Source organism: Balaenoptera borealis (genome assembly GCF_965194805.1).
Source record: "Balaenoptera borealis genome assembly, chromosome: 1".
In the NCBI taxonomy this organism is placed as follows: Eukaryota; Metazoa; Chordata; class Mammalia; order Artiodactyla; family Balaenopteridae; genus Balaenoptera; species Balaenoptera borealis.
The window spans coordinates 114,154,204-114,173,097 of NC_138860.1; the positions used below are offsets into that span (position 1 = coordinate 114,154,204).

At 35.9% G+C, this 18,894-nt stretch overlaps 1 protein-coding gene across 3 annotated transcripts in view; it reads left to right on the forward strand.

Annotated features, from left to right (window-relative positions):
• The first annotated feature begins 1,878 nt into the window (after positions 1 to 1,878).
• The window catches only part of HFM1 (helicase for meiosis 1), a 146,276-nt gene continuing 129,260 nt past the window's right edge, over positions 1,879 to 18,894 (forward strand). Inside the window, exons 1-5 of one of the 3 annotated variants that reach the window (XM_082382902.1) lie at positions 1,879 to 3,514; positions 4,045 to 4,149; positions 7,210 to 7,307; positions 16,171 to 16,283; positions 17,592 to 17,901. In XM_082382902.1, coding sequence (XP_082239028.1) covers positions 7,237 to 7,307; positions 16,171 to 16,283; positions 17,592 to 17,901 — 494 coding nt within the window. In that variant the 5' untranslated portion in view covers positions 1,879 to 3,514; positions 4,045 to 4,149; positions 7,210 to 7,236. Of the gene's footprint in view, positions 3,515 to 3,568; positions 4,150 to 7,209; positions 7,308 to 16,170; positions 16,284 to 17,591; positions 17,902 to 18,894 lie in introns of those variants that run through there. The other 2 variants (XM_082382904.1, XM_082382903.1) reach the window with 2 other exon arrangements.

Here is an 18,894-nt window from a genome sequence, read left to right on the forward strand (position 1 = left end):
AAACCTCTGAGAAACTTTCTTAATTAGGAAATATAATTCAACTGAGACATTCTGCTTATAAGTGATAGAAGCTAAAAAACCCCCAACATTTTGTGACTTGAAAATAATTTTTTAGTTTTGTATCAGATATGTGTTTGGAGGGATGTTCATTTTTCCATTTGCATGTGGATCAATGACCCCTAACTTCTGATGTTAAGAGATTTTCCAGACATGTGGTTTGTGACTTGCTATGCAATCTCTGTGGATTGGAAAAATTCAAAACATATGGCAGCTCAGATGTTAGGCTGGAAGAAATAAAAAATTTAAAAATTCCAGAGCTGTTTAGAAGATGCTTTGCTATATATATATATTTTATGTTATTGGTATATATGAATATGTTGGGGAAATGCCACTTGGGAATGAAGTCTAAGGAAAGATATATCTCCTTTATACTTTAAGTCCTCTCTAGGTAACAGCATATGTTGCAAATAAAATCAGATTTGTTCAAAGCCAGAGATTTTAAAAATAAACTTTTTCTAATTGAACATTTAAATAACAACAACAACAACCAAATCAGTGACAACCGTTGTTCAAAGGAAATAGTATGGTATGTAGAAGGAGCCAGGAGCCAGGGGCCAGGTATAGAGAAATTCAGGCAAAATTACTATATTAAAAAATCAAGTACTAATTTCTAGAATATTTCTTGATTTGGAGAAATTTTAAGATAAATTGTGTGAATGGTACTTTTTTTAATCCAGGAAAAAAATTTCTAATTCTCCAATATTATAGATCATAGCCTACCAAATAATTTATTTAGTTAAAATTTCCCCGAATGACTTGTGATACAAAGCATCCTGCTGGAAAAAGAAGTTTCCTACTGGTTGGTTACTTGCCCATTTCTACAAGTGTGGGTGGAATATAAAGTGTGAACACAGGCTGCAGGGTTTGGGAGGACTTCTTTTTTGGAGTTAATACTGTAATTGTTTCCCTAGGATAGCATGGTTTAAGTGTTCTGTTAATTAAGGGACACATAAAATAGGCGAATATAGTTCCTAATGTTCCTAATGTTGTAATGATACACTCTGGCTAGCTGTGGCTGGGGTCTGGGCCTAACTGGAGCACCCTATCTGACAGTCTCATTAAAATCAACATTCTTGGCTTTGGAGAACAGCAGATATTTTAAATTCATTTTGGCTGATGAAGTCAATTTCTGCCTAAAAACAAGCAAATGGATCTCCCAAAATATGGGTACTAGTCTCTTCTGCATCATCATTAAACATACTCCTTAGAAGCTGGAACTCAAGGAATTACTTTCTAATTAACATTTGTCTTTTATTTTCTTGGTTACATAGAGACTTACTAAATCCTTCCCTAAAGAACAATTAACCTTTGATTATCATTCATTCATCTTTTTTCTATTTAAGCATCTACTAAATGTATAGATAGCACTGGACTCTTCTGCACACAATTGTGCATAACCCTCTAAATTTTTCTTTCCGCCCAAGAATCCCATCATACCAGACTTGATTTCTTTCTTTTTATTTTCTCAGATATTAACTGTACAATTTTCAGTGTCTCCAAAATGGGTTTACCTTTTCTTTTCCAAGTCTGACAACAACACAGCATATTTCTGGCTGTCATCCAGAGAAAAACAGTCCTGAAACTACAACATGTCTTGGTTCCCGCTTCTCTAAAGCCATCAGCACCAATATTTCAATATCAGTTCCTCCTGATCAGAGTTTAAAAAGAGTGGAGGTTACAAAGTAGGGAAAAATTTTGAATATGTTGAATTTATGAGACAGAACCTATGGCATCAGTTGTATCAGCAGAAATCTATCTTCCTCCTGTGTCATGAATACCTATTATTTGTCTTTCAAGCTCTTCCAGTCTTTCAAGAAACTATATTTTGACAACACCCCCCACCCCCGCCTTTATTTGAAATAAATACACCTTGTTGGTCCATGGCATGCCCAAAATGGATCAAAGATGTAAACTTAAGAGCTAAAACTGTAAATCTCTTAGAGGAAAACATTGGAGTAAATCTTCATGATATTGGAATTTGGCAGTGACTTCATGGATATGACACGAAAAGCACAGGTGACAAAAGAAAAAAGATAAATTGGACTGCACCAAAATTAAAAACTTTTGTGCATCAAATGATACTGTCAAGAGAGCAAAAAGAAAACCTACTAAATGGGAGAAAATATTTGTAAATCATATATCTGATAAAGAATTAATATCCAGAATATTTTTAAAAATATATAATAAAAAGATAATAATCAATAAAAAAATCATAAATAACACAAAAAATTGGCAGAGGACTTGAATAGATATTTCCCCCAAAAGATATTAAAATAACCATTAAGCAAATGAAAAGATGCTCAACATCATTAGTCCTTAGGGAAATGCAAATCAAAACCATAATAAATGAGATACCACTTCACATCTGCTAGGATGACTAAAATTTGTAAAAGATGGAAAATAACAAGTGTTGGCAAGGAAGTGGAGAAATTGGAATGCTTCTGCATTATTAGTAGGACTGTAAAGTGGTATACTAACTGTGGAAGACAGTTTGGTTGTTTTTCAAAAAATTAAACTTAGAGTTATCATATGACCCAGCAATTCCACTCCTAGGTATTTATCGAAATAATTGAAAGCAGGGACTGAGAACAGATTTTTTTTTTCTGCTTCAAATGTTTTTTATTTATTGTTTTAAAACTTTTTATTTTGTATTGGAGTATAGTTGATTAACAATGTTGTGTTAATTTCAGGTGTACAGCAAAGTGATTCAGTTATACATATACGTGCATCTATTCTTTTTCAAATTCTTTTCCCATTTAGGTTGTTACATAATATTGAGCACAGCTCCCTGTGCTATACAGTAGGTCCTTGTTGGTTATCCATTTTAAATACAGCAGTATGTACATGTCAATCCCAAACTCCCTAACTATCCCTTCCCTCCACCCTTCCCCCCTGGTAACCATAAGTTCCAGAACAGATTTTTACAATTTTTATAGCTGCATTATTCACAATAGCCAAAAGGTTGGAAACAACACAAATGTTCATCCATGGGTGAATGGATAAACAAAATGTGGTATATACATACAAATTGAATACTCAGCCTTAAAAAGGAATGAAACTCTGATACTTGCGACAACATGGATGAACTTTGAAAACATTATGCTAAATGACGTAAACCAGACACAGGACAAATACTGTGAGTTCACTTATATGAGGTACCTAGGATAAGCAAATTCTTTGGGAGGGAAAGTAGAGTTACCAAGAGCTGGGGGAAGGATTAAGATTTCCATTCAATGAGAATAAGCCACAGTATCCTGAGAGCCATATATTAAAAAGGAATTATAAACTTCTGGGGAAAAGAAGGAGAGGAGGGAAGGTTGGGTGTCCTGGCGATCCATTGCTTGGAGCTCGGCTTAGCCAGGCTGGGGGTCCTCCGGGGACCGGTGAATAGGCGCTCGGCTCTGAGGGCCGGCGGGGAGGGGAGAGCGGGCAGTTGGGACGCCAGCTGGGGAAGGTGGGGACTGGGGCCCGTTGCGTCTCACAGGGAGGAAGGGACGGGAGAACGGGGACCCCGCAGGGAGACAGGGGTCAGGTTGGCCGTGGGGAAGTGGTTGAGCTTCCCAGCCGAGTGTCGGGCGACAGCGGACGGGCGCGGCGAGGTGTAGGACCGCCGGCGCGACCCCGACCCCGACCCCAGCCCGCGCGGCTCCTCAGCTGCCTTCGCGTCAGAAGGGGCGGGCGAGGCCTGAGGCGGCTCCGCCTCTTGAGGGGCCGGCTGGCGCACTCTTGTTTTGCTTTGATGGCTCCTGGAGCCCCGCGAGTTTATTTCCAAGTGTGTTTCCCTCCCGGGGCGGGAGCTGGTGGCCGGCGCGCGTGTAGCCGCGTGTCCACAGCGACGCGACCTGCAGCCCCGCGGGCCCTGTGCCGGCGCCCGCGCTCGCGTCTCGGCCACTCACCCGGCCGGAAGTCTTCCGCCCTGCGCCCGCGAGTCTGGGGTGGGCTTTCTCGGATTTTGGGAACATCACGGGGGTATTTTTTCTTCAGACCCAGATTCGGTTCCTGCTGGAACTTCCCGGCCCCGTGGGTCCCCCGGGGACGTGGTGGAGATCAGGCGCTCCGACTGTAAGGACCTCTCGGCCGAGACTCGGGGTATTAATTTGTTCCCACGTTCATTCTCTTACTTTTGTCAAATTCCCTGCAGTCATTTGTGATGGTTGGTTTTTCCAGTGAATGTTGGTCTGAGTCTTCACTGATTACCGGTTTCTGGCAAATCAATATTTCGTATCTGGGTTTCTGCACTTCTGAAATAAGTATATTTCTGAGAGTAAAAATTGTAAGAGATAACTAATAGATCTGAACATCTTATACAATAAGGATTATAGAAGGTAAGAAGATGCTAAATTGTCACTAAAATAATTAGGTAAGGTGCAGGTCATTTCAACAATCAATAAATTATGTAGTTACAGAAACAGTTTAAATATTTTAAGAGTGATTAGTTAGAGCAGAAGCAAGCACTTAAAAAAAGAAAACATAATTTTATACCACATGCTGAAACTAGAACTTTGTAATCTAATGTGGAAACTTAGAATATTTGACTCTAAACCTAAAACTTAAAATTAATTAATCCAAAATCTGTCATCTCCTACAGTAACAAACTCATATTGAAATATGGTAACGTCCCTTGTAGGACCTATGTTTAGAAAAATATATTTATTTACATAATTCAAGTGCCGAATCCCACGGTCTTTTAGAACCTTCATGATTTGATTTCGTGAATCCTGAATTAGAAAAACAAATCACATTTTAAAACTGAATATTAAAGATTGGGGGGTAAAATTTTAAGCCTCAGAATTGACGGAAAATTATTTTTATATAAATTATTTATAAACTGAACATTGCTAATGTATTTATTCCACAGTGAATTGTTATGGACCATCTGCTATGTATCAGGCACTGTTCTGGGTTATAGGAATACATTAATGAGTAAAATGTCCCTGCTTCCTCTACAGGGAGAAAGATAAACAACTGAACAGTTATAAATTAGTGCTGTAAAGAAAAATAATGCAAAGTATGGGGATGGAGTATTTTAGATAAAGGAGGTTTTCTTTCATAGGACTGCATCAGAACTAAAATATATACGTAATGTTTTTATTCTGGACCCAAACAAGTTATATTCTCTTTTATGCCAGAACTAGGAGTCAAATCAAAAGTTCTCTTGAAAATATTTGCTGTTTATATAGGAGGTTTTTAGATTAATTTATGAAATATTTTTTTTCAGAAACAAATATTTTTAATTTGCAGTTTTATTGTTTTGTTTGCAGCTTCTTTTAGAATAAAGAGTTCAAACATGTGCCTGTCAGCCTTAAGAGTTTCTACTTAAATTCTGAGGTACCATATAAAAGTGGTCTGGTATGTTTTAATTTGGAAAACTCTTTTTGTTGTTTAAAATTATATAATTTTCCTAAGACTAGAAAGGGAATATTTTATTTGTTACTTTTTGGTTAATATAGAAACATGATTGGCACTTTTATTTATACTTTATCTGGTAATTGTTTCCAACTTCTGAAATTCTTTACTTAAAAAAGTTGTTAAAGACTCCAGTTAGCAATTTCTGAGTGACTCCCTTCTGCCTCCCACCCTGTTAGCCTAGGCTTCTATTGTCCACATAATTAAATTGTTTTAGACGTTTACAGAACCATGCTACCTTGTTTCAACTTTCCTGTTTCTTTTTGTTGGTGACTAAGCGATTAATAAATTGAGAAAGATGAAGAGGACAACTAAGCTAAACAGGTGGAAAGGGGAAAAGCCCAATAACTAAACCAATGAAAAACCCCACAGTATTCTGATAAAGTAAGAACAGTCCTAATGTAATCAAATTTAGCCCTCTTGTTAGTAGCATTTTGTCAAGGGGTGCATGTGGAAGCATGCCTCTTTCCCCCACGTACTTCCACATGTGTTTCACTATCACATCAGGGAGGACTCAAAATTGAAGGGACTGGACTTCCCTGGTGCAGCAATCAATCGATCAATACGTACATACATACAAACATACGTACACACACACTGCTCTGACTTGGTAATATGGATTTCTCCACGAGATGGCGCTCATATAGTGTCTTTGATTTTAGTTTCCATCCTAAGGAAAGCTTTGCGATGTATTAACTATCACAGAATAAATAGAAATGTGATTTTATATTTTATGATATGTGCGTCTGATTTCATGTTTTGTCATATAGAATCTTATATCATGTTTCAGAAATTAAAAAAAAGTTGAGATGTAGTGTTGATGTGCAGGGGGAAGAACTGCAATGTATGTATCTGTAGAAAGAGTTCTACTGTCTCCTGTTAAATTTGAGGCTTTGTTCAGCCCTAGATTTTTGCTATATTCCCAGGTAGCCAATGATGAATGTTTTTATCCTTTACATTTAGATAACATCTTTGGATGTAAAAATTATCTTTTTAAAAAGGAATGTAAACATTTATATATATGTTATGTAATATAATGGACATATAACATACATATATATGTATATAGTTTAACATATATATGTTAAACTAGTAAATTTGTTTATTTTGATAAATTCAAACATATATAAAAATAAACATTATGAGGAACTCCACGTACCTATTACGTACCTTTAGCAATTATCAACTCATTGCCAATCTTGTTTCATCAATAACCCTCAACATTTCTCTCTTTATTTTGAAGCAAATCTACTCTATCCCTTGATTTTGAAGGAAATCCCTGCATATGTACACAGTATATTGTTAGAAACACATACATTCACAATAAAATGCACTATCCTAACTCAAAAATAATGGTATGAACAAAGTATTTTAGGAGCCCGAAAGGAGCCATTAATTCTGCTTTTGGGTAATTCAGAGAAACCTTTGAAGAAGAAATGGCATCTGACCTGTGCCATTAAGAATGGGTAGGAATTTGTCAGGTGGAGAATGGAAGAAAACACACTCTTAAGCATTGGTGCAGAATGAAGAGAGGGGTACGTATGTGAATATGTATGAATGAGTGGAGAACAGAGAATAATGTATTTGAATATTTAAGCACTTGGGAGGAAGTTACAGAAGATGTTGCTGAAAGGCTATCTGTGGTTATTTTGGGAAATTAATGATTATAGTTTATGGATCCAGAAATTTTGTTTCTACATCTTTGTAAATAGAACATAAACTTTTTTTTTTGGTATTTTTTAGATTTGTGACAAAGTCCAGTTTTTAACAATGCTGAAATCAAATGACTCCTTGTTTTCCTTGGATAATTTGTTTTTTGAAAAAACAGATGAAGCTGAAAAGTAAGTCTGCTTTAAAGAATGATAACAGTATATTGCTTAAGGGTTTTTGATTTTTAAGGCATTTTAGTTTTCCCTCTGGTAAATTTATAAATAAAAAATGAGGGATCAACAGAGTGACATTTCAGGTATATGCTTGGTAAACATGTAATTCAGATAAGGAAGTAACTGAAGTTTAACATGTTAAATGTTACAATTTTAAAAACAGAGTAGATTCTTGTCTATTTGGCTTTCATTCATTTGCATTTCTGGTTTGTTCAAATTATTTTTGGCTGAAGTAAAGACTGAAAGTAATGGTCAAAGAGTAGCTCAGGACAAGGGGTGGTGATGGCACCTTTTGGAAACAGAAAGGGCAGTGTGCCAAAGGCCAAGTGTGATAGGCAGATTCAGTGCAGGCAGGAAGTAGGGGTGGAAATAAAGATGTGGTACCAAAGGAAATATGAATGGGGAATAAGGAGTCTGTTAAATACTGGCTTTTATGGATTTTCACATGTGAATCCCTTTAGTTCTAAGTTTTCTATGTATTTGTTCTATTGTGTTACCCTTTTTAATGAAGCATTGGGTAAATTATTTACTGCTTCATTTATTCTTCCATTCATTCAAATATTAATTCAAATATTGACTGAATGCTGAAAGGGGTATAAAAAGAATGAAACAGACTTTTACTTTAAAAAACTTAAAGCCTATTTGAGGTTAAATACACATGTAGAAAGGTCATTCATAAATAATGTGACCATGTAATTCAGACTGGGACACTTGAGAGTGAAAGAGTGCATCCAAATGAAGCAACAGGTGTTAATCAAGACTGGCCTGGGCAAATTTGGAACATATGGTTGCTCTTCTAACAATACAAAAAAACAAGTGCAAAGCAAATTATAAGCATATATTCACGCAAAGAAATTTCAGATTTGGAGAGAGACTTGGGCCAGACTGTTTAGGTCAGGCTTTATGGTAGTTGGGGGAGACTTCAGGCTTTGAAGGACTGGATAATTCTTTTTTTAAAAAAATATTTATTTATTTATTTGGTTGCACCGGGTCTTAGTTGCGGCAGGCAGGCTCCTTAGTTGCGGTACGTGGGCTCCTTTGCTGTGGTATACGGACTCTTAGTTTTGGCATGCATGTAGGATCTAGTTCCCTGATTTTGTGAATGTAAGATTAGAAATGGATTTTGAATGAGCATACGCTCTGCTGCCTAAAACAATGCCTGACACATAGTACTCAGTAAATAATTGTTGAATTGATTAATGAATGAAAAAAAAAAACAGTTGAACTTCTATAGTTGGATATAGGGGTAGTGTCGGGTATAGGGGTAAGCCAAATAAAGAAAATAGTTTTGAACAAAGATAAGGAGGGACAGAATGTATTATCTGTTTGGTATACAAGTAGTTCACTTTGGTCTGTACTATAAGGGACATGTAGGAGAATTGAAACTGTAACGTGACCTAAGGCCTCTAGGAAGTTTGGTGTTATTTAGAAGCCACTGAAGGATTTTGAATGGAATAACATGAAAACAATTCCAAATTAATGTGATAAGAGTATATGAAATATAGAGAGAAAGCCCAGAGGCAGTGAGGTCAATTAAAACACTGTTGTTCTCAATCAGACATAAGTTGCTTAGAGCCTTGATTAGGATAGTGCTAATGGAAATACAAGGAAGTGATGTATTCAAGAAGCTTTATAAGGAAGATGCAATAAGAGACAGTATGTGTCTGGATATAGCGGGTAAAAGACTGTACTATGGTTTGGATTCTGGGTGATGGGGAGAATGATGACACCTCTGGAAAATACGGAAATCAAGGAAGATTTGATTTTATGGGGAGGCTGAATAGAGAGCTAGATGTGTGCTTTTTGTATCTTGTTAACATCTTTCTTGGATTTTTAGGAATGGTCTCTGTGCAGAAAAGAGTTAATATACCAGGCCCAAACCACTATCTTTGAAAAGGCCTACTTGTAAGGTTGGCCTCTGGCTGGAGTCTGAGAACTTGGATTTTAGGAAGATTCCTACCATTGACTGATAAATTGGCTCATTGTGTAAAAACTGTTTATAAAAATAATGTGGTTTATAATGAACATCTGCTCTTCTGGGAATCTGGAATTTAGGTATGTGCCAGAGAGGGATGCCTACATGAGTAGCCCTCAATAAAAACCCTGGACATTAAGTCTTTAATGACTTCCCTTGTTGGCGACATTTCACGTGTGTTGTCACAACTTGTTGCTGGGGGAATTAAGCACATCTTGTGTTACTCTAGTGGGAGAGGACCTTTGGAAGCTTGTGTCTGGTTTCTCCTGGACTTCACCCCACAGTCATGAGTAGGACTATATGCTGAGTCCTGTAAGTTGTCCTAGGGAATCATTGACCCTGGCGGTGATCTTGGGGACTCTGTGACATAGTCCTAAATTTCAGTTGCTTTGGTGTATTGTCAGACAATCTGTCAGACATTGTCAGGTGATGTGTTACAGATTTTTGGTTTAGAAAATAGAGCTGTAGTAGCTATGTTTGAGGTGCTGTGAGAGGCAGAAAATTGAAAGACTCGGCCTCTCACTTCTGGGAGTTTAAAATCCTAAATAAAGAGAGAAGAAAAAATCATAAAATCCTTGGGACTTGACTTAGACAGTTTATGTGGTATTCTTCTCAACTTTATTTTGTTACCTAATGCTTATCTTTTCTTCTAATGAAGGACAAGCCAACTTTGGTTGGAAAGGAAACATTAAAACATTATATGTTAATAGGATCACAGCTGAAAGATAAGGAAAGGTAGTTAACAATGTAAACAGGGTGACAAAAATCTCATCAATTACTGTAGGTTTACAAAGTGATTGTCAGTTTCAACAGTTTTCTTGGATTTTCCGTGGTTATAGATGGTTCTGGACCAAGAATATTTGGGTTAAGACATTAATTCGTAATAATGTTTTAGGAGTACTCTAGAATACCAATACTGGTGTCATTTACACACTTGTGACCCATGATTAGATGTCAGGTGTATCATCAGTAATTTGTTACTTGTATTGGTTAAGATGCTAAAGTTTCAGAATGATTTACTACTTTCTTTTTTATATTGGAGCAGATTTAAGATTCCTGTCACAAGCATTTGAATTGGAGAAAAGAAAATGGAGTTATAGCCATTATTTAGGTAGCATATCTCACATAGCAGTGTCATTAATCCCATGACACACAAGGAAAAAAAGAATGCTGCTATATAGGGATAAGTCAGAGTCACCGCAGAAAGGTAGTATATTAAGTTTAAGAGTCTGTAATTGAGTAATGTTTAATTAATAAATACATAGTTTCTTTTTTTTTTCTTAAATAAAATTATTATATATTTTTTGGCTCTGAAAATTCACATTTTAAAAAACACATATGGGGAGGTATTACAAAACATTTAAGGTAGCCCATGATTACATTTATTTGTTCATAGGCTAAGTCTTTTTTTTTTGAATTTTTGAATTTTATTTATTTTTTTATACAGCAGGTTCTTATTAGTCATCCATTTTATACACATCAGTGTATACATGTCAATTCCAATCTCCCAGGTCATCCCACCACCACCCCCATCCCCCCGCCGCTTTCCCCCCTTGGTGTCCATACGTTTGTTGTCTACATCTGTGTCTCAATTTCTGCCCTGCAAACCGGTTCATCTGTACCATTTTTCTAGGTTCCACATATATGTGTTAATATACGATATTTGTTTTTCTCTTTCTGACTTACTTCACTCTGTATGACAGTCTCTAGATTCATCCACGTCTCTACAAATGACCCAGTTTCATTCCTTTTTATGGCTGAGTAATGTTCCATTGTATAAATGTACCACATCTTCTTTATCCATTCATCTTTGATGGGCATTTAGGTTGTTTCCATGACCTGGCTATTGTCTATTGTAAATAGTGCTGCAATGAACATTGGGGTGCATGTGTCTTTTTGAATTATGGTTTTCTCTGGGTATACGCCCAGTAGTGGGATTGCTGGGTCATATGGTAATTTTATTTTTACTTTTTTAAGAAACCTCCATACTGTTCTTCATAGTGGCTGTATCAATTTACATTCCCACCAACAGTGCAAGAGGGTTCCCTTTTCTCCACACCCTCTCTGGCATTTGTTGTTTGTAGATTTTCTAATGATGCCCATTCTAACTGCTGTGGGGTAATACCTCATTGTAGTTTTGATTTGCATTTCTTTAATAATTAGTGATGTTGAGCATCTTTTCATGTGCTTCTTGGCCATCTGTATGTCTTCTTTGGAGAAATGTCTATGTAGGTCTTCGGCCCATTTTTGGATTGGGATCTTTGTTTTTTTGACATTGAGCTGCATGAGCTGTTTATATATATTGGAGATTAATCCTTTGTCCCTTGATTCATTTGCAAATATTTTCTCCCATTCTGAGAGTTGTCTTTTCGTCTTGTTTATGGTTTCCTTTGCTGTGCAAAAGCATTTAAGTTTCATTAGGTCCCATTTGTTTATTTTTGTTTTTATTTCCGTTACTCTAGGAGGTGGATCAAAAAAGGTTTTGCTGTGATTTATGTCAGAGTGTTCTTCCTACGTTTTCCTCTAAGAGTTTTATAGTGTCCGGTCTTACATTTAGGTCTCGAATCCATTTTGAGTTTATTTTTGTGTATGGTGTTAGGGAGTGTTCTAATTTCATTCTTTTACATGTAGCTGTCCAGTTTTCCCAGCACCACTTATTGAAGAGACTGTCTTTTCTCCATTGTATATCCTTGCCTCCTTTGTCATAGATTAGTTGACCATAGGCGCGTGGGTTTATCTCTGGGCTCTCTATCCTGTTCCAATGATCTATATTTTTGTTTTTGTGCCAGTACCATATTGTCTTGATTACTGTATCTTTGTAGTATAGTCTGAAGTCAAGGAGTCTGATTTCTCAAGCTCCGTTTTTTTCCCTCAAGACTGCTTTGGCTATTCAGGGTCTTTTGTGTCTCCATACAAATTTTAAGATTTTTTGTTCTAGTTCTGTAAAAATTCCATTGGTGGGGCTTCCCTGGTGGCGCAGTGGTGGAGAGTCTGCATGCCAATGCAGGGGACACGGGTTCGAGTCCCGGTCTGGGAGGATCCCATATGCCGCGGAGCAACTAGGCCCGTGAGCCGCAATTGCTGAGCCTGTGCGTCTGGAGCCTGTGCTCCGCAACAAGAGAGGCCGCGATAATGAGAGGCCCGCGCACCGCGATGAGAAGTGGCCCCCACTTGCCGCAACTAGAGAAAGCCCTCGCACAGAAACAAAGACTCAACACACCCATAAATAATAAATAAATAAATTAAAAAAAAATTCCATTGGTAATTTGATAGGGATTGCATTGAATCTGTAGATTGCTTTGGGTAGTATAGTCATTTTCACAATGTTGATTCTTCCAATCCAGGAACATGGTATATCTCTCCATCTGTTTGCATCATCTTTAATTTCTTTCATCAGTGTCTTATAGTTTTCTGCATACAGGTCTTTTGTCTCCCTAGGTAGGTTTATTCCTAGGTATTTTATTCTTTTTGTTGCAATGGTAAATGGGAGTGTTTCCTTAATTTCTCTTCAAGATTTTTCATCGTTAGTGTACAAGAATGCAAGAGATTTCTGTGCATTAATTTTGTATCCCGCAACTTTACCAAATTCATTGATTAGCTCTAGTAGTTTTCTGGTGGCATCTTTGGGATTCTCTATGTATAGTATCATGTCATCTGCAAACAGTGACAGCTTTACTTCTTCTTTTCCAATTTGGATTCCTTTTATTTCTTTTTCTTCTCTGATTGCCATGGCTAGGACTTCCAAAACTATGTTGAATAATAGCAGTGAGAGTGGACATCCTTGTCTTGTTCCTGATCTTAGAGGAAATGCTTTCAGTTTTTCACCGCTGAGAATGATGTTTGCTGTGGGTTTGTCGTATATGGCCTTTATTATGTTGAGGTAGGTTCCCTCTATGCCCACTTTCTGGAGAGTTTTTATCATAAATGGGTGTTGAATTTTGTCAAAAGCTTTTTCTGCATCTACTGAGATGATCATATGGTTTTTCTTCTTCAATTTGTTAATTTGGTGTATCACATTGATTGATTTGCATATATTGAAGAATCCTTGCATCCCTGGGATAAATCCCACTTGCTCATGGTGAATGATCCTTTTAACGTGTTGTTGGATTCTGTTTGCTAGTGTTTTGTTCAGGATTTTTGCGTCTATATTTATCAGTGATAATGGTCTGTAATTTTCTTTTTTTGTAGTATCTTTGTCTGGTTTTGGTATCAAGGTGATGGTGGCCTCATAGAATGAGTTTGGGAGTTTTCCATCCTCTGCAATTTTTTGGAAGAGTTTGAGAAGGATGGGTGTTAGCTCTTTTTTAAATGCTTGATAGAATTCACCTGTGAAGCCGTCTGGTCCTGGACTTTCGTTTGTTGGAAGATTTTTAATCCCAGTTCCAATTTCATTACTTGTGATTGGTCTGTTCATATTTTCTGTTTCTTCCTGGTTCAGTCTTGGAAGGTTATACCTTTCTAAGAATTTGTCCATTTCTTCCAGGTTGTCCTTTTTATTGGCATAGAGTTGCTTATAGTAGTCTCTTAGGATGCTTTGTATTTCTGTCGTGTCTGTTGTAACTTCTCCTTTTTCATTTCTAATTTTATTGATTTGAGTCCTCTCCCTCTTTTTCTTGATGAGTTTGGCTAATGGTTTATCAATTTTGTTTATCTTCTCAAAGAACCAGCTTTTAGTTTTATTGATCTTTGCTGTTGTTTTCTTTGTTTCTATTTCATTTATTTCTGCTCTGATCTTTATGATTTCTTTCCTTCTGCTAACTTTGGATTTTGTTTGTTCTACTTTCTCTAGTTCCTTTAGGTGTAAGGTTAGATTGTTTACTTGAGATTTTTCTTGTTTCTTGAGGTTGGCTTTTTTCCTATAAACTTCCCTCTTAGAACTGCTTTTGCTGCATCCCATAGGTTTTGGATCGTCGTGTTTTCATTGTCATTTGTCTCTAGGTATTTTTTGATTTCCTCTTTGATTTCTTCAGTGATCTCTTGGTTATTTAGTAACGTATTGTTTAGCCTGTGTTTGTGTTTTTTACGTTTTTTTCCCTGTAATTGATTTCTAATCTCATAGTGTTGTGGTCAGAAAAGATGTTTGATATGATTTCAATTTTCTTAAATTTACTGAGGCTTGATTATTGACCCGAGATGTGATCTATCCTGGAGAATGTTCCGTGTGCACTTGAGAAGAAAGTGTAATCTGTTGTTTTTGGATGGTATGTCCTATAAATATCAATTAAATCTATCTGGTCTATTGTGTCATTTAAAGCTTCTGTTTCCTTATTGACTTTCATTTTGGATGATCTGTCCATTCCTGTAAGTGAGGTGTTAAAGTCCCCCACCATTATTGTGTTACTGTTGATATCCTCTTTTATAGCTGTTAGCAGTTGCCTTATGTATTGAGGTGCTCCTCTGTTGGGTGCATATATATTTGTAATTGTTATATCTTCTTCTTGAATTGATCCCTTGATCATTATGTAGTGTCCTTCCTTGTCTCTTGTAACATTCTTTATTTTAAAGTCTATTTTATCTGATATGAGTATTGCTACTCCAGCTTTCTTTTGATTTCTATTTGCATGGAATATCTTTTTCCATCCCCTCACTTTCAGTCTGTATGTGTCCCTAGGTCTGAAGTGGGTCTCTTGTAGACAGCATATATATGGGTCTTGTTTCAGTGAGCCTGTGTTTTTTGGTTGGAGCATTTAATCCATTCACGTTTAAGGTAATTATTGATATGTATGTTCCTATTACCATTTTCTTAATTGTTTTGGGTTTGTTTTCGTAGGTCCTTTTCTTTTCGTGTTTCCCACTTAGAGAAGTTCCTTCAGCATTTGTTTTTAGAGCTGGTTTGGTGGTGCTGAATTCTCTTAGCTTTTGCTTGTCTGTAAAGCTTTTGATTTCTCCATTGAATCTGAATGAGATCCTTGCCAGGTAGAGTAATCTTGGTTTTAGGTTCTTCCCTTTCATCACTTTAAATATGTCATGCCACTCCCTTCTGGCTTGTAGAGCTTCTGCTGGGAAATCAGGTGTTAACCTTATGGGAGTTCCCTTGTATGTTTTTTGTCGTTTTTCCCTTACTACTTTCAATAATTTTTCTTTGTCTTTAATTTTTGCCAATTTGATTAGTATGTGTCTTGGCATGTTTCTCCTTGAGTTTCTCCTGTATGGGACTCTACGTTTCATGGACTTGGGTGGCTATTTCCTTTCCCATGTTAGGGAAGTTTTCGACTATAATCACTTCAGATATTTTCTCAGGTGCATTCTCTCTCTCTTCTCCTTCTGGGACCCCCTATAATGCGAATGTTGTTGCATTTAATGTTGTCTCAGAGGTCTCTTAGGCTGTCTTCATTTCTTTTCATTCTTTTTTCTTTATTCTGTTCCGCAGCAGTGAATTCCACTATTCTGTCTTCCAGGTCACTTATCCGTTCTTCTGCCTCAGTTATTCTGCTGTTGATCCCTTCTAGTGTATTTTTCATTTCAGTTATTGTATCGTTCATCTCTGTTTGTTCTTTAATTCTTCTAAGTCTTTGTTAAACATTTCTTGCATCTTCTCAATCTTTGCCTCCATTCTTTTTCCGAGGTCCTCGATCATCTTCACTATCGCTATTCTGAATTCTTTTTCTGGAAGGTTGCCTATCTCCACTTCATTTAGTTGTTTTTCTGGGGTTTTATCTTGTTCCTTCATCTGGTACATAGCCCTCTGCCTTTTCATCTTGTCTGTCTTTCTGTGAATGTGGTTTTTGTTCCACAGGCTGCAAGATTGTAGTTCTTCTTGCTTCTGCTGTCTGCCTCTCAATAAATACGAAGTTTCTGATGTTATATCTTTATTAACATATATTCATATTTTTATATTTTATATAGCCATCCAGACAATGAAAAATCTTTGGATTGGTTTCTTCCACCTGCTCCACTGATTTCGGAAATTCCAGATACTCAAGCATTAGAGGAAGAAATAGAAAGTCATAAGCTGTTAGGTAAATTGTCACATATTTTTTTGGAAGCCAAAGCCATTCAGCTCGTGTTAATGTAAGAAAATCTAATATTGAAATATTGAATCATTTATTTTAATGGAATAAAATGAAAGTTAGAGACCCATTCAAAATAGTGCTCAGCAAATCTTAATATCTGAAACATTTTCCTTCTCCATACTTACATATACACACATATGTATATTATATGCATAAAATATATTATGACACACCTGTTATATTGTTCTGTGAATTTGTTTCCTCTTACCATTAAAACTGTCACTGCTATTTAGTTTTTGCCTTACCCTTTACTAAAGGTAGGATCCTCTGGTTTAGGAAACCAGATTCATGAAATATATTGAGTGAAAAAAACAAGATGCAGATTATATATAGTTTGTTACCATCTTTACAAAGCTAGAAAACAAGCACACTCAAACAGTATATGCGGTCTAATGTGATAATGTTGGTAAAACTGATTTTTAAATTGAGTGGTAGGTTCATGCATGTAGATTTTGTTTTTAAGCTTCATAATTTTTATATATTTTATATATGAAAATACATATTATATACTCTTGTGTGTACCAAATAATATGTAGAATTATTACATATATAGAATATGATAATTCTCTTATATGTTATAATAGAACACACACCCATATATAATACGTATATGTAGTAGTATAGTATGTACACATAAATGATAAAGCAAATTTAAGCCCTAATGAGGCCTCCAAACTCCTTCCAAACCTTTCAAAGATGCTTATAAAGTCTCTGTAAAGACACCTTTAAAATTCTGTCACCTTGATGAAAGCATTCCTTTATCTTGATTTTAGAAGCAAGATTACAAATTTAAAAGCATTGTGTCATGTATTTTAATACTGAATCTATTCAGTAACATTTTATATGATTGGTCACTGTATTTTTGTGTATAAATTATTTATATAAATTTTTAAATCTTCATAATTACTTATATAATTGGATCATTTGTAGTAGATAAATACTTAAACATTATAATTATGGTTATTTCTGTGGGTCAGAAATTAAACCTATTTTATAATGTAGGTTTAATATAAATTTCAAATTTAATTTCATTAATTCTTAACTAATTTCTGAGTATCCTGTAGTGTTATGATATACCATAAGAGTAACAACTACCTGTATTTCAAAATCACATATAGTATTACAGATTATCTTGTTATTTTCACATTTACCTAGTAAGCTGTTTTGAAACATTTTATTAAATTTTTCTATCATCATTTTGAAAATTTGTTTTCAAGGAGAACATGTAGTAATTAAAATATTCCATTTTTGTAGGTCAGAGAAAGAGGTCAAAAATGTTACCATCAAATTTGAAGATAACTAATGAAGACACAAATTATATTTCACAAACACAAAAATTCCAATTTGCCTTCCCTTCTAATGAATATGAAGAAGATGATCTAAATTTTGGAGGGGCAGGTAACAATGACTTACATGTTGCTGGCAAGCTGACATATCGTTCTTCTCAGAAATGGAAAAATCACACTGGCACTGAGATAGCACTTGAGAAAAATGTTCTGGATGATACAGAGTTAGTTAATTTTACACAAGATAAAGGAGAGAGCACGTCAGCCTTCCGCAAGAGGTAATTTATTAAATGAAATAAATAATATTCAATGATAAAGTTGAATATTTATGTGTATGTCCAGATGTATGAAGTATGGTAGAATCTGAATGAGAAAAACATCAACAACAAATAGAGTCTACCAGGGACTTCCCTGGTGGTCCAGTGGGTAAGACTCCGCGCTCCCAATGCAGGGGGCTGGGGTTCGATCCCTGGTTGGGGAACTAGATCCCACACGCATGCCGCAGCTCACGCCACAACTAAAAGGTCCCTCACACTGGAACTAAAGATCCCGCATGCCCTAACTGAGACCCGGCGCAACCAAAATAAATAAATATTAAAAAGCAAACAAAGAAAAAAACAGTCTACTATGTACTAGACACTCTGTTAACTGTGGGATTCTAGCCATAAGTTCTTGTCTTCAGAGAACTTACAGTTTATTGAGGGAAAGGCAGATAGTAAATAAAAATAATTGATTGAATACTTTTTGCACCACAATTATTTTGATGAGATATATGGTTAGAGCAGAGGTTCTCAAACTTTTTGTTTTCAGGACCCCTTTACCCTTAAAAATTATTGAGGATTCCCATAGAGCTTTTGATCTATTATATTTGATCTATATCTATCTATTTTTGATCTTTATATCTATTGATATTGATATATAATATTAATATTATAAATTAAAATTATGGAAAAAAGTGTTATGGAAATTGTTTTGATCATATGAACTCTCTGAATCTTGACCATCGTTTGAGAACTGCTGTTAATGTGAGGTCCTAATCTGCTCTGCACAATCAGGGAAGACTTTCCTGAGGAAATGGTATTTAAGCTTAACATTAAGGAGGAATAGAATCAAGCTGAATGCAAATAAAGAAGGAGAGTGTGCCAGGCAGAAGGAATAGTATGTGCAAAAGTACTAAGGTAACGCAGAGCTTGGCTTATTCTTAGAAATTTTTCTTTAGTTTAAAGTAAGAGAGAATGCTAAGAGATAAGGTATGGAGGGGCCAAGTCATT